We start from the raw sequence: 16,848 nt of genomic DNA, 5'->3' as shown, positions 1-16,848 counted from the left end.
TTCATGATCATCGGACAGTGTACTAAAGAAAGAAATAAGTTGAAAATTTCCACTGTCTGGGATATTTTAAGCCTAGTATATAATTACAAAAATATTTCATATTTAGAATTTCATAAAGAAATAAAAGATAATAAGAAACTTTTGCACCAAATTAGCATTGTAGATAAATATAGCAACAGAGATGATGAAATTGAGAGTGAGAATGAAGATGATTGAATTCAACAATTAATTTTTAAGCCCACTTTTCATGTTCCTAACTACATATGTACATATGTTCCGGTTATTATGAAAGTGGACTTTTACGTAAATTTTATTTTAAAAATAATTTTGATACCACATAAAAATATATTTATACATTATTTTTGATTTTTAAATGTTTTTTTATTATTACTAAATTATGTTCACAATACATCTTATATCTATTTTAATAGCTACTGATCTACTGATCATTTTCTATTTTACAATTTTAATTTAATTTGGTTAGTAATCATAGTATTATATTATTCTAATGTTAATGTACAGCATAATAGGAAAAAGAGCTCAAAAACCTATTTACAATTCTTATAAATGCTCATAATATATCTAATACATAATATTAATTAAAGACTCTCTAAAGTCGACGATCTAAAGCAGATTGTGTTTGGGTAATCTGTGTTTATACCTGAAGGGTATAGACATTTTTATACATTATGATTCTTAGCCTTATATATGTAATCTTTCGTGTACTGGTGGAATTTTACGATTACCTTGTAAAATAATGGTATTTTTGGTACCTTAAATGACTTATTAAAAAGAAAATTGGAATAAATGTTCTCTTTTTTTGTCCATGACACTTGGCAACTGTAACTATATTTTACATATTCCTATACTTTTGACTGATGATGTGTATGTTTTGGTTTCCAGTTTCAACCAAAAGGTAGATGACGAAGCCGGAGCTCACACATCACATGCTCTCAACCCTCCGGAAGGGTTCTACAGCGGGCTGCTGCACCACGCCAACAGCCACGACCATCGCGGGGGCTACCACGGCCACCACCATCCCTCGCTGCAGTCCCACTCGCACAACCACCACGGTGGTATGTCGATGGACCAGTCTCACCACATGCTACCCGAAGAGAGAGACTACGACCAGCAGAGCTACATCGAGGGCAACCGATATGTCAGCAACCATGCCTCGGTCATATCTTGCGGAGGACACGCTCACCTCACCACCGGTAACACCAATCACAGTCGAATCCATCAAGATATTTAACTAGTCTGATCTTAGAAATATTATAATAATAGAAGTGCCTTTACGAATAAATAAATTGTGTCAATAATACGCGGTACGTCTCCATAACTACGCTACAACGCACGGAATATAATCAAGGTCATCACATATTCACTAAAGAAATTAAGGTTTTATTTTGATATAGATTTATTTACAATCTGAGTATATGGCGGTGTTGGGCCAATCCGTTTCTTTTCTCAGTTGGCGGATTATTTTTATCCACCTTTTTGTCTTTGTCTGCCCTTGGAAACTCTTAAATTAACTACATGTAATGTATAGTTTCAACAAAAATATGTATAATATAAAATTAACGATGTTTATATTAATTAAACTTAAATCATAGGTTATTAATATAATTGAGTATTCGGCGCCACCGATAGAAATGTTTTTACATTTATTTAAAAATAATTTTTACATTTCTCTGGTGCCACCCCTGAAGTTTTATGTAGAATGCGAGCGATCGCCATGACACTTTTAAAAACTGTCAAACTACGATGTTAATTGAATAATGTGTTACTTAACTGATCAATTTACTTATAAAAATGTATCCCATGTTGTTTATTGTGTGTTTTTGAATGCATTGTGCAATTTTTAACGATGCACTTGCTCGTCTTGCGAGTAATATAAACAAACAGAAGTTTTTATCGGACATATGTACGTAGAGCGCCAAGCATCAAATGCGACTTAGGCTAAAATTATTTAGGAATGTCTGTGGACAATCGTCACTTGCCAACAATATATCGCCTAAAACCACTTCTATTATGACAACATTTATCTGAGTCTGATCGTTTCCACCTGACTAGATGTATTATCATTGTGTTAATTTGTATTGACGTTTGTTTTCAGGTCTCAATCATTCGAACTCGTCGTGTTCGTCGACTTCGAACACCAGCAGTGGTCTGGTCGGAGGCGGTGTGACGAGCACCGGTACAAACTCGGGCGATCCCAATTCCCAGATATACATGGCACCTCCCGAGGGCTTCGGTATGCCCACAGGGCTCGTAATCCACAATAGGTATTTTTAATTTGTGCTATTCGTATTCAGGTCATACCTCACTGTACCGTCGAATAATGTGTTTTTGATTTTTATATTATTTATATTATATTGATAAAAATTTGCATGCTTATTGTTACAATTTTGGTATTTTGTTTGTATCAGTCGAGTATTACGTTTTGTTTGTGTTGATTGAATCTGGTGTTTCCCGAACTGCGGTGTATGCAAATCATAATTGACATTTATCGGTATGTTTTGAAGCCGTCGGTATTTATAAGATCGGCCGTCCCGCTTGTTTTCGACTGGCTACTACTTAAAGTGTAATTTTTTACTGACCGTATATAAGCTATTGCTGTTTTACTCATTTTTATATTATTATAACACAGCATGGGAACCGCTGATTCGATTTATCACTATCACAAGTTATCAATTATATCTCACATTCAATTTATCGACTATCTCAATCATAACCAAACAATCATTTAAATATTTATAAATCTATTAGATCACGTATACGTGTCTCGCCGTCTACATGCATAAATGTATTATACTTGATTTACCGTATTTGGTGTTTATATTATTATTTTATATTACTCTATACTTTTATACCTTATTACGACCATTCTGGCTTCTCTTATTATACAATTATATAAAAACTACATTTCAAAATGCATGATTTTCAACCCCTTTTGAAAATTTCCAGTAGATTTGTGCATTGTTTTATAAGTATACTACATTTTTTCTCGTATAAAATCATATATCATCATCGTATCATCGTTCATAATAATATTGTACATACATACAATGTTGAAATATTAATTAACATTAAACGATGTTATTTATTATATTTAGATGTAGTACTGACAATTCAACAGTACAAAATGGAGTGAAGGAATCTTCCGTAGTTCAGAAGAGGAATAGAATGGTCGGAGGGTGCGTTGCTTTATTAGAAATATTTTTATTTGCACTTATCTATATTATTTAATTATATTATCGTTACTATTTCGCTAATAATTATTATAATATACTATTTTTGTGTAAAAATCGATCGCTGCTGTATACATGCAATTATTATTCTGTAATTTTTATCGTGACGCTTTGTTTTCGTATGTAGATATGAAATGTCTCAAGACTTGCTAGACAAACAAATTGAAATTTTGGAACGGAAATATGGCGGACTTCGAGCGCGGACTGCGGCTTATACCATTCAACGAGCCTTCAGAAGATATACATTGCTGAAGAAATTCTCGGCTATCACCGCCATGGCCAAAGCCGAAAAAAGAATATCGGCTAAAGCCACCACTACCGTTGTTACTACGGCCAACGGTGTCACAACAATCGGTGTGGATCCTCAAAGTATGATATTTCACTGTTTATTTTCATATATAAAGTACATTTCAGTTGTCTATAATATGCTGCTTTTTTTTCAGATGATATTTACAGCAATTCTACAAAGTGTAGCATTTCAGAAAATAAGCTTTGCCTCTCGCGACCGATGCGTTCAATGTCTCTCCGAGAACGGCATGACTTGGATTTAAATCTAATGTTAGTATTTTTTTTTTTTTTGTGAAATTTAATATTACACACAGTCGACTGATACATTTCAAATCGCTATGTATCAAAAGAAATAGAATTTGATATCAAATTGAGCAATGAGAATCAATGACTCCAATCATTGCAACTCGTATGAATTCCGTCATACATTTGTAAATTTAGTTTGAACTTACATACATAGTCTGTAATGTATATAATTTGTTTGTTTATTACAGGCTAATTACTCTAATGCATAGTTTAAATAGAGTTCAAATACAGTAGAACCTCAATTATCCTGACTAATTAGCCACAGCGTAGTACACTTGTGTAGCTATTTCATACCAGTAGAGAGGTCGTGGGTTCAAGTCACGGCTAAATACGCTGCTGGCGAGGTCTTGTAGTTATGTAAACACAGATCAACCGTCTCGTGTTAGAATTTTCCGATTTTTCTAGCTTAATTGTTGAGATGGGTTCTATAAATCGGTATCCTCCCTAAGCTTTTCGCATCTCGAATTTGTTGAATCTTATAAAAAGCTACCTACATAATGTACTTCTCGCAAATTTTCCTTGTATCAAAAATTTGTTGATTGTCCATAGATGTCTCTATTGTATTCTATGGACTGTTGTGTTTGAAAAATTGTTAGTACTTATGTGCATAAATTAATCTAACCATGTGTGTCGCCTTGGGATAATTCCTGACATGGCACATATGATGTATGAATGTTAAATAAAAAAAATGAAGGTAGTCAAGTTACCTTGAGATACATTATTTTTGGCTCTCAACCACTTCATGGCGACATCTAAGCATTCAAAAGCTTAAGAATGTGCAGAACCAATATTCTACCTCTGAAGAATCTCCTCTTCGTCTCCTTGATCTTGATTTCCATAATCACTGACTCGTCATTCAAAATTTGGAATCCAGAATCGGTCACATCGCAATTTAACCACTCATTTTGGCATTCTTTGTACATTGAAATTTGTGCTACTAATTTTGTGATATATTCCAATTTGCTTTCTGCTGCATTACTGGAACTTTTCCATGATTGTTTCAAAGTTGACACATCTAAAGAATTTCAACAATGTGCTGTCATATAGCAACAATTTCAAAAATTGTTGTACATTAAAAAAAGTTTCTGTTCGTTACAAAAAAATGTGTGCATTTGATCTAAATGACGGATACAGATTGCATTAGAAACTTTGCTTTGATCATTGAAAAAAATATTTGCAACTTAAAAAGCGGATTAAATGTGCATTAAAAAGACAGATGAACTGTATCGGAAACGTCGCGAATACCAAAATACGAACCGACAACGACCGACGCTTCTCTCTACTGAATTCCTTCTTTTTTACTCTTCGACACCTACATATGACTTTGGTCTCGACTCTACGATCTGACATCATCATTTATATTCATACGTAATACGTAAACAAAAGTGAACACTTTTGACAGTTGACAGTTGTCAATAGCGGAAGACTGCAACGTTGCCACATTTTTATCAATTCTAATGCTAAAATCTATTTTTTCGAATGATCGTTTCATATTTTTTAATGGTCAATTTATAATGCCAAAATATTTTATTCGATGCACAATACAAGACTGTTTAATGCACAAACATTTTTTTTAAGATACAAAGTATTTCTTTCTATGTACAGTTAAATCGCACCTGTTTTAAATTCATTTAATTTTGGTGGCAGAGAACTGTTTCATTATTTTCGTTTGTTAGTAATAGTTGTTGAAGCGTTTGAATGTTTCTATTTCATCGGTTGTATTACATATATGTAGGCAAGTAATGCATAGACCAAGTGATCCGGATAATTGAGGTTTTACTCTACTTAAAGATACAATTCTGAACTGTATACATTTATAGGTCACGGATGCAATCTCCTAGTCAAAACGATATAGAAGTAATGGCAGCAAGAGTCCAACAGTCGGCCCACCAGCTCAATATGATGGGCCTGACGACAGGTGTCACCAACGGCTCCAAAGAAACCTCTCAGACTACATCAAACAGGAGCGACGGAGACAGCGGGGTATTAAAACAAATCATATTCGCATCAAAATCATACTCGATTGTTCGTATCGATGTGTCATAATCGTATCCATTGTGCGTTTTAGGTTTGCAATTGTTCCGTCAGCGGATCGGTAACGAGCATTTCGACGTCGTCTTTACAGAACGACCCGATGCTGACTCACCATCATCACCACCACTTGAACAATTCAGGTTAACAAACGACGATATTGTAAATAATATATGTATATACATATGTATAGTGTGTGAATTCAATCGTATGCTTCAGATCATGTACGCTTAATTCATCCCCTTTTCCCTTAGTTTTGAAAATGCCGTGTACCCGCAAATATTACAGATTGAATGTTGACTTTAATACGGAGTCGTTATTGTTCGGTTTTGGATCCTAAACAAATATTAAATATGTGATTCATTTTCAAAGTCTTCAATTTTAATAAAGCGAATTTATTCAATGTTTGTTTTTGTTCTATTATTGAATAGTTATACATTCCGATACTATCACTCTGTGTTTACATGTAATATTCATACTTTTTGAATACTCGCAAATCATGCTTAAATTTTATTTTTTATACTTATTTTATTTTCTATTTAATGTGTATGTAAATAATTTCATTTTTCATTGCTTTTTGAACATATGCTGATGAATCGTATACAGTGTTTATAAAGTGATGTATTTAAATTAATTTTTTAATACAGCTCTGTGTGATTGAGTTAAAAGGCAGAAATCAATACAACATATTTAATAATATATATACCAGAAAGGCCTAACAGGTAAACGCCAAAGCGCCTTCCTGGCCAAATACAAACATCGATATACAATTTATAGAATATTTTTTAACAAAGCATCATAGAGACATCTACGGACAAATTTTTGATAAACTTGCATTTTCTGAGCATTTTTTTTTATATAAATCGTCAAATTTCAAGATGCTGTTAAACTCTAAATTTTTGAGACATTTTATTTATAAATTTGCAGCATTTTTATAAGAATCTGTGAAATTCGAGATGTTGAAAACTCCATAATTGCGAGAAATGGATAAAGATTGCCAATTTGTTGGAACCGTTTCAATGAAAATCAGATAAATTGGCAAACTCTGATATGAAACGATCGACCTGGAGTCACAAACCAAGGTCTGGCCAGCAGCAACCAGTGGGACTTGAACCCGTGACCACTATGTTCGAAAGCATATTATGCTAAAGGAACAATTTAAACGTCCATTTTATAAAATAAATGTGCATTTAAAAAAAATTGTGTACATTACAAAAAAAATGTGTTCATTTCTAAATGACGGATAAAGATTGCATTAAAAAACTTTACTTTGATCATTGAAAAAAATATTTACTACTTTAAAAACGGATGAAATGTGCATTAAAATGACTGAGAACTGTATCGGCAACGTCGCGACTACCAAAATACGAACCGACAACGACCAACGCTTCTCTCTACTGGATTTCTTCCTTTTTTACTCTTCGTCACCTACGACTTCGGCTTCGACTCCACGACCTGACATCATCGTTTATATTCATACATAATACGTAAACACTTTTGACAGTTGACAGTTATCAATAGCGGAAGACTGCAACGTTGCCACTTTTTACAAACATCCTTTACGTTTTTTGTATCTATTCTGATGCTAAAATCTCTTTTTTCGAATGATCGTTTAATTTTTGATGGTCACTTTATAATCCCAAAATATTTTATTCGATGCACAATACGAGATTGTTTAATGCACCGAAAATAATGCATATTTTTAATGCACAAACATTTCTTTTAAGATACAAAGTATTTTCCTCAATGTACAGTTAAATTGTGCCCTTTCATAATCTCATTTGTTTTGTTAATAAATGTGAAATAATGATTTAAAAAAAATATATAGAAAATTGCTTCACTTTATAAATACTGGGTATTTGACAGAATAGATGGAAGAAAGGCTTGTTTTGAATCGACGAATCTGTGTATTATATATTATTATTTTTTTTTCTTTCTTTTGTTATTATTTTCCCTCAAATCCCTAGGTTCGGCAACATCCAGTCCTAATCCAAGCTTATTGATGTGGTCCCAAAACAACTCTGTGGATAGCTGTTATAATAACATTTCCCCTAACGGTAGCATTTCAGCATACTGTATCGATAGAGGTGAGACGATATCTAAAGTGCACATGTCGTTTTAAAACGTATGCACTCGATGTACATATATACATATTATATTAATAAATCTATCCATATACATATCTCTTCGATTACTTTATTTTGTCGTAAAATTGACACGCTGTGATATTATTATTTTTAAAGTATTTTTCGCTTTGAACAGGTCCCATATATGGAAATATGCTATCGACAGGTGGAAAGCCTTTAAGTTCGCCAAGCTTGCGACACCAACAACACTTAAATGCCATACAACAGCATAACCAAAGTTTCTCTAGGAGGGTTCCTCCGGAAGTGCCAAAACGCACCAGCAGTATAACAATCAGGTAATTGGAATAGTACATAGTTGCTACTTGATATTGAACAGTAGGACTAATCATATGAACCAAACTGTCAGATTTTGATTTGAGTTTAAGTTTGTTATATTTTTTAAACTATAGAATCAAGCTTGTTATTGTTCTGTTCCATATGTGCTTCATATAATGTTCTGGCAGATACTAAAAGTACTATTATATAATTTTCAGCGGTCAACCTGTCGGACAAGGTCTAACTGCTGCAAACCAACACGGTTCAATGAGTTCAGTGCAAAGTTCCGGGTCGGATTCCAGTTCCGTCGATCATCAAAGAACGATTCCAGTGACGGCTCAACATAACTTCGACCTCGCTCCAGACAGGTACATATTTTTATTGTATAGAAAGACCTACAGGAAGACCTAACAGGTAAACTCCAATGCGCCTTCCTGGCCACTTATAAACGTCGATAAACAATTTATAAAGTAATTTTACAGAGAATCATAGGATAAATTTGACATACCATTTTTGCATTTTTATAAATCAGCTAATTCGAGATGTTGAGAACTAGAAATTTGCGAGAAATAGGACAAGGTTGCCAATTTTTTAGTACAGTTCAATGAAAATCAGATAAATTGGCAAACTCTGATAGGAAATGATCGACCTGGAGCACATATCCAAGGTCTGGCCAGCAGCACCGAGCAGGGATTGAACCCGTAATCACTTGGTTGAAAGCATTACATGTTAACCACTGATCTATACTGCTGGTTAACATATACAAGGTGCTGCTGGTCTGATCTTGGATATATGTGACTCCAGGTCGATCGTTTTTTATCAGAGTTTGCCAATTTATCCGATTTTATTATTGAAATGGTTCCATCAAAATTGGCAAACTATCCTGCCTCTCGCAAATTCAAGTTTCAATTTGTCGATTATGATATAAATATGCTACCCACTCTGTAAAATGTATGTATTTCTCGAAATATGTATTAGTACTATTGAATTTGTCCATAGATGTCTCTATGATACTGTATATACATACATATAATTGTTTATAATGGGTTTGACAAAGCGCATTGGGTTTATCAGTTCCTGGTATATGTATATTTGTAAAATGAAATATACATATACAGCTTATAAAATAAAATATCTAATGTAATTAGTTTTATTATACGGTATAAAATTCAGTAGGTACGGTGGATGGAAGCGCCAAGCTTCTAGCAGTATGACCCGTGACTATTACACCCCACAAGACGCGGGCTCAGCCGTACCTCGTCCGCCTCCGAGATCCTCACCGCCGAACTGCTTCCCCGGTGGTAACGGAGCGTCCGATACCAACTCTCCTCACCACGTCATAAACGACGCCATGACGCTGAAGGTTTCAGAGACGGTCCGGAAGAGACAATACCGCGTGGGACTGAATCTATTCAACAAAAAGCCAGAACGAGGCGTAGGCTACCTAATAAGACGTGGATTCTTGGAAAATTCACCAAGAGGCGTGGCAAGATTCCTCATCACACGCAAAGGCCTTTCCAAACAAATGATCGGAGAGTATCTCGGCAACCTTCAAGGCCCGTTCAACATGGCCGTGCTAGAGTAAGCATCCCGATCGTTAGGTTTTATCGTAGTTAAGCATCGCATTGTATTGATTGGATCTATTTTATATTTGCAGGTGTTTTGTAAGTGAATTGGACTTGTCTGGGATGCAAGTGGACGTGGCCCTTAGGAAATTTCAAGCTTACTTCCGTATGCCCGGTGAAGCTCAGAAGATCGAAAGACTGGTTGAGGTCTTCAGTCGGAGATACTGTTTGTGCAATCCTGATTTGGTTCAGCGGTTGCGCACACATGATACCGTAAGTGTTTTGTTTGCAGTTTTACGGTTTTAAAGTTTACCGATGACTAATGCGGTGCTTTTGTTTTTAGATATTTGTTTTAGCTTTTGCAATTATAATGTTGAATACGGATCTGCACACGCCGAATTTGAAGCCAGAATCTCGGATGTCTCTGGAAGATTTTATAAAGAATCTGCGAGGAATCGACGATTGCGGTGATATCGAAAGGGATATGCTGGTTGGAATATATGACAGAGTAAAGGCGAACGAATTCAAACCAGCTAGTGACCATGTAACTCAGGTACAAAGTCAAATTCATTCAATATTATAGAATGACATTGATCATTTCAGCTGTAGTTCTGAGATAAGGATCCACACGAGTAATGTTTTATTAATTTTAAAGGTTCTCAAAGTACAAGCTACCATAGTCGGAAAGAAACCACAACTAGCGTTGCCACATAGGAGACTCGTATGTTACTGTCGACTCTACGAAATACCTGATATTCATAAAAAGGAGAGGCCGGGAGTTCACCAAAGAGAGGTTATTATACGTTACATTATATTATGATACTGTTGCGTAAGGGTGGGTAAAGGATCTAAACGAAAGGCCAAAGTCGCTTCACAGCATTTATTGGGTGATTAAGAAGATTCACGCATAGCCAGTGTTCCGTCCAGAATGATCTGATATGGCCTAAGTACCAGCTTATAAAGGGCAGGTCGCCAATGCATCTTCCTCGACACGTTTGTTTACCTATTGTTTAGTCACGTACCGTCTCACGGTCTTCAGCTCACGCTCGTCCGGATTCTGGGAAATAGCGGAGATGCTACTCGGCTTAACCAAGGGTCTCCATTGTTCCCCTCAAATGCACTCAAGGTGGCGTACGTACTATTTAACAGCGCATTAAAAAAAATAACTTTGCTCCTCAGAACGAATCATTTGCGCATTAGAATAAAAGAAATTGCGCATTAAATACATATATTTCTGTTAATTAAAAATGTCACATTTACCAACATTTTATTTGTAATAAGAAAAAAAACTAGATCATGTAAAAGTGATCAGTGATCGATTCCGAGTTCGAATCAGTCAAAATGTCGAGTTTGAATTTTCTCATGATCACATAACTTCATCTATTGTTACTACATACACAGATAAAGTAAAAATGTTATTTCACAAAAAAATTCAAAAACATGAAATGATAAATAAAAAATATAGTACTTGGTCACTATAACGAATATATGCGAGATGCGTTAATGTGCATTTCATTCGTTTTAGATTGCTTTATATTGTTGCGTAGGGGTGGGTCCAGGATCCAAATGAAAGGCTAAAGTCGCTTCACAGCATTTGGTCAACGATTCGAGAGGTTCACACGGAACCACCGCTCACTCCGGAATAATCTGATCTACCGTGTGTACCTTCTTATAATGGACAAGTTGCACAGCACAGCTTCCCCGATCCATTAATGAGTCTATTGTTTACGCACGCACTCGCCCAGGTCTGTGAGAACTCCAGCGTATTCAATGTTCGGGCATTTACTGAGTCCCTTTAGCCTAATCCGGGGTCTCTATTTTTCACCCACGAATGCTCTTAGACAGTGGATACTCTCTCTTATGTTCCCACGTTATAATATTTTCCTGTGGCATTTGAAAGTAACATACCAGATGCCAGCATTTTATATTAAAATCTTATTTTTTTTATAGCATTTTATATACGTCTTATTTTTTATTTTATTTTTTTATGTACTCTTTTGTTTTATAATCTTATCATAATTTTTCTTTAATATTTTAATATTTTACCCGGCTTCGCTCGGTATTTTTAATATAAACAGCTTAAACATGGCAAAACAATCTAATAGTAAACATTAATTTGTTTTTTTATTAAATTTATTTTAATTGAAAAATAATAATATTCAACGATATCAATATCGTCGTTATAGAAACTTTGATTTGTTTTCGATGTTTCCAACAAACCTTACATATGTACATAAATAGTTACAAAGTCTCTTTCGAAATTATATATTAGATACATATGTATATATAAATCAAATAAATTATAATGATTATTCATATTTCAGGTGTTCCTCTTCAATGATCTGTTAGTAGTTACCAAAATATTTAGTAAGAAGAAATCGTCTGTTACGTATACATTTAGACAATCGTTTCCACTGAGCGGCATGAACGTTACCCTCTTTTCAGTTCTTCGTAAGTGTCGTTCCTGTTCTTCTTTCTATATAGTATATATTTTCAATGTATGTATATTAAAATTGATTCAATTCGTTTGCAGATTATCCGTTCGGTATAAGACTGACGAGACGTGTCGACGGTCGTTCGTTGGTAGCTTTCAACGCTCGTAACGAGCACGACCGAGCCAAATTCGCAGAAGATTTGCGAGAAAGCGCTGCCGAGATGGACGAAATGGAGGCCATAAGAATAGAGGCTGAGCTCGTGGGTCGGGCCCAAGGCAAAGGCAGATCTTCGTCGCAGCCATCGCATCGGCCGGTCGTTGAGAACCGCGATAGTGGGGTGGCCGATGTCGAGTTGGAGAATCAGCAGCTCGGACCGGATCAACTGCATCACCAACAAATGCATGGGTATTTATTTGCATTAGATGATCGATTTTTCGTTTCAATGTTACTCTAATATTTTACATTTTAAGATAATTTATACTATATACTAAATGTGTTTAAAAACGTGTTGATCAAACTTGACTCAATCAGTAAGTGGTTTTTTCGCTTGCACATATTAATTTCTCAATTACTTTTCGTTGATTATGTATAACTAGTGTTGTGCCCGTTGATTTCGGAAAGGAATTACACGAATTGAAATAAAGTTACATACTATATATAAATATAATGTAAGGTATTAACCTTTCCCTTACGGTGCCAAAAACATCCGCGCGCTCCGATGATATGTATTTTGTACACATACATTGACGTAATTCGTAATTATATTACGGAGGAATACAAAAATTCTGAACCTCGTATCTATTACATTTCATATCGATATTCCCATTATTAGAGTCGAGTTGTAGTAAATACATATCACAGGGGAGGAAAGGTTAATAGTAAAATGTTGAACACGCTCGCCTATCCAACCCGTTCGAAATGATTAATGAATGTGTGTATGCTCCTGCGCAGCTCATCTGACGCTGACGTCACCCATTCCATGTCAGGTGCTCAATATCAGGAGCACATGTCAGCAGCTATAGCGGATGCTTAAAATGCACCCATTGGTCAGAATGTATTGTCGTTGCCCTAATTGGTCAAACGTTTTAATCCACGTGGACCACTTCACGCTGATTGGTTGTGCGCCTCGTTCGCGAGTATTTATTTTATTAAATATCACTAGGCACAACATATACTCCACGCATTTTAAAATTTGTTTTTTTGAAATCTCCATAATGGTCAACGCGTCTGCCACATACCCACATATATACATACATCACGTCCGTTTTTATATATATTATATTATATAGGTATATGATTTATGTTGAAAATCTTTCATATTTGTGCTATTATTTTTCCAGACAAATGATAAGCGGTGAGATGGGACAAGGACCAGCGGGAAATGGTAATGGAAATGGTGCGCCGTATCAACCGTATCAAAACCACCATTTGCACACTTCCGGAGGAGTCGTAATAAAACGGAATGTTCTAAGCAACTCTCTCGTTGATATCAATGATCCTGGTAAATATAGTAAAATGACTTTATTTATTATTTGTATGAATTTTTTGGTTGTTTTAACTAAATTTTTATTTTCTTCAGTGGCATTGGCCCAAGAGCGTCTTCAACGGCGAGGCTCAGTAGGTTCATTAGACAGCGGTATGTCGGTGTCATTCCATCATTCGACGTCGACTCGGGCGCTTCACATTCCTCAGCAGCAACAGCAGCAGCAGCAGCAGCCTCAACCGGCACCGTCGCCAGCTTCCGCTCTGTGTCATAAGACTGTGCCATTCGCCGCGCACGGACCTCATGCCGTATTCCGGCAAGGCTCCACAGCGAGCAATCAAGGCAAATCTCAAAGCACGTCCAACTTCTTGGGAGCGGTGTTAAGTGGAAACTCCAACAGTCGGAATCGGAGAGAACGAGGTGGTAGCATGGGCGGTCAAGAAGGCAAAGCCGGAAAGACTACGGAAGTCTAAACGATAGCAATTTCATGCATAGAGATTAGCCATTACTTTAAAAGTTGCATACAATTTGTGTTAAGCAGCTGATTTTTTGCGTATTTTTAGTGCCGCCATTACATTGCGTGCGGCGCCATCTTAAGACAAAATATAATGGTCAATCGGCCGCTTCCAAATAAGAAAAACGTGTGTTAAATCAGACTAACTAGAGTTTGCGTTTGATTTATCACATGTTTTCAACTTGGATTAGGCTTTGTGTAGGTTATAATAAATAGCAATTGCATCAGCTTTTCCAACATAACCTATGTATGTTTTTGTGTGGATACATAACCTAAAAACTTTGAGGTTAATTTCATTTTTGTACAATAATATCGACATACGGATGTGTAACGTAGTGTCGTAAATACATATATATACATATATCGTAAACATTCCTCGAGTGATATTAAAGCATGAATAAATAATAAAAAGATCATCTTCGATGATAATGTTACCCAAAAATTAAAAATCGATATAGTCACTATTAAGCAAATTATCAAATTGTACGTACTGTATTATTCTATATTATCTAATAATATGATCGCGTTGTAAAGTGTATTACCATTTTTTTTTTTGAAAAACAAACAATTTAATATTTTGCCGAATATTATATTATAATATTAAAATGCTATTGTATAAATGCTAAGTCGATATTGATACTGTATATTGCCATGTATATAAAAACTTGTATTGTGTAGACGTCGACGTTTATAATATGCGTTGTATCGATTATATTCTAAATTCAATATCAAAATAAAATTTTCGATTACATTTCCATATTATATAAGACGATTGCTCCGAGCGAAAGAGTCCGAATCTCGGAAACCCGTTTGCTTTATTTTCATTCACTTGAAAAATCAGTGACTTTGTAATATATCATCATCAAAGAAATATCATTTAGCAGCATTACAAATTTAAAAGTTGGATATAATTGAGGCCGTCGCGATGATTTGCAGCACCGGGCCCGATTCTAGACTCTCGTATGACAGTCCTGGAGTGGGGCTGGCCTCGATGTAATGTCCCGATACAGGGATAGCTCTGATGCGAGTGTTAATAGACTGATTTTTGCATTGTATGAAGTGTGCTTCGTGAATCGAAGTTGTAAAGTTTGCCTTTAATATATAAATAGATACACAGAACGGTTTTGCAACGGCCGAGGACCAATCGAGTTTACCATCCGTTGTAGAGAGTCCAGCAGAGACGATCATTGTGTTTGTTTTAAGAAAGTCCGAACGTCCGAAATTATTCCAATATAAGCATATACATATGTATATTATATTTTAAAATGTTATACATAACCTTAGTCCGACCCGTTTAATTTTAAAATTGTTCCACTGTGATATTTTGTACGAGTGTGGATTATATACATACATAAATGTATGCAAGTGTGATTTGCACAAACGCATTTCAGCTCATTTCGTCCGCACAGTTTGAATTTTGATTTACACACAGAGACACGACGTTTCCGATGCCGAAAAGCAAACAATATCAAAGCATACATTGTTAAACAATATATAAAAACATAAAAAGAATCATCGCCAAAGGTATATTTAAATAGTTTCGACGGAAAGTCATTATATTTAGTTGTATTATTGAGGTATAAAATATCTTACTTATAATAATAATCAGGGATGGGATTCATTATTAAATTACATTGTCGGATATTGTTACGTGACATCGTTGCCGTCCCTGTTTACGATCCTTTTTCGGCATTACGACATGCTCGGTGTAAACTTTGCATTACTATCGTGCACATTTCATTTAAACGAAGCACAAACTTCACGTCTACGGATTGTTGATACGTTATAGTGTATAAAGTGTTCGATTGCGTCTGATGTGTGTATAAATAATAACGGTAAGGAATTGAAGAATCACGTAATGTAATAAATTGTATAAACGCATTATAACCAGTTTCAATATATATATATCATATATTTAACATATTATAAATGTATTTTAAAAATATTTAAAAAAAAATGCAAACACTTATTTATATTGGATATATGTAATAATGATAATAATTGTAAAATTCATATATAAAAGAATAAATAATTTATTAACACTTATCGTAATAATTTGAAATGAGTAATTTGATTAATATAACATAATATTAAATTAGGCTGTTATTGAGAATATTCACTTTGTACAATAATTGTTTTATATTATTTATATGTAAATACATATTATTATTAATTAATATTCTATATATATATATATTGTATATTGTGAGAAAATGAGAGTGGAAAGTATCGCCAGAATCAAGTCATTAATACTAGGTTTAGTTTAATTTGAAATTATTTAATTTGACAATTGTAACATTATTAATTTATACCTATATACATAAATATTATAAACATGTATGCGTGTCTAAAACAAAACAACAAAAAAATAATGTCTCTTTTTCCTTTTACGCTGTAGTATATTATAATATTTACTCGTTTTTGTTTAGAAAGTCTCGCTTGAAAATGTTTTTTCTCAATATCTCGATCGTCGTATGTACAAGTTCTATCGTGCCTTTAACCTTTTCACTGCTGATTTCAAATTAAACATAGTACAAATCGTGTATACGCCGTGGTTGTCTTTCAATTTAAAT

At 34.7% G+C, this 16,848-nt stretch overlaps 1 protein-coding gene across 3 annotated transcripts in view; it reads left to right on the top strand.

The window, feature by feature from the left end:
* Positions 1-15,771, top strand: part of siz (Brefeldin-resistant Arf-GEF family protein schizo) — a 107,541-nt gene extending 91,770 nt beyond the window's left edge. For 2 of the 3 annotated variants that reach the window (XM_077440821.1, XM_077440819.1), the window contains 18 exons: positions 904-1,214; positions 2,117-2,285; positions 3,117-3,197; positions 3,379-3,620; positions 3,695-3,809; positions 5,666-5,828; positions 5,914-6,019; positions 7,844-7,963; positions 8,139-8,298; positions 8,497-8,646; positions 9,452-9,859; positions 9,936-10,116; positions 10,187-10,396; positions 10,499-10,636; positions 12,168-12,294; positions 12,377-12,683; positions 13,619-13,779; positions 13,858-15,771. In XM_077440821.1, coding sequence (XP_077296947.1) covers positions 1,079-1,214; positions 2,117-2,285; positions 3,117-3,197; positions 3,379-3,620; positions 3,695-3,809; positions 5,666-5,828; positions 5,914-6,019; positions 7,844-7,963; positions 8,139-8,298; positions 8,497-8,646; positions 9,452-9,859; positions 9,936-10,116; positions 10,187-10,396; positions 10,499-10,636; positions 12,168-12,294; positions 12,377-12,683; positions 13,619-13,779; positions 13,858-14,234 — 3,351 coding nt within the window. In that variant the 5' untranslated portion in view covers positions 904-1,078 and the 3' untranslated portion in view covers positions 14,235-15,771. The remainder of the gene's footprint in view (positions 1-903; positions 1,215-2,116; positions 2,286-3,116; positions 3,198-3,378; positions 3,621-3,694; positions 3,810-5,665; positions 5,829-5,913; positions 6,020-7,843; positions 7,964-8,138; positions 8,299-8,496; positions 8,647-9,451; positions 9,860-9,935; positions 10,117-10,186; positions 10,397-10,498; positions 10,637-12,167; positions 12,295-12,376; positions 12,684-13,618; positions 13,780-13,857) is intronic. The other variant, XM_077440820.1, reaches the window with a different exon arrangement.
* The last annotated feature ends 1,077 nt before the right edge of the window (positions 15,772-16,848 follow it).

This window comes from Arctopsyche grandis, chromosome 11, assembly GCF_051622035.1.
Source record: "Arctopsyche grandis isolate Sample6627 chromosome 11, ASM5162203v2, whole genome shotgun sequence".
Taxonomy (NCBI): domain Eukaryota; kingdom Metazoa; phylum Arthropoda; class Insecta; order Trichoptera; family Hydropsychidae; genus Arctopsyche; species Arctopsyche grandis.
Note: the sequence above shows the minus strand (reverse complement) of the source record. Positions and strands in the feature narration are given on the sequence as shown.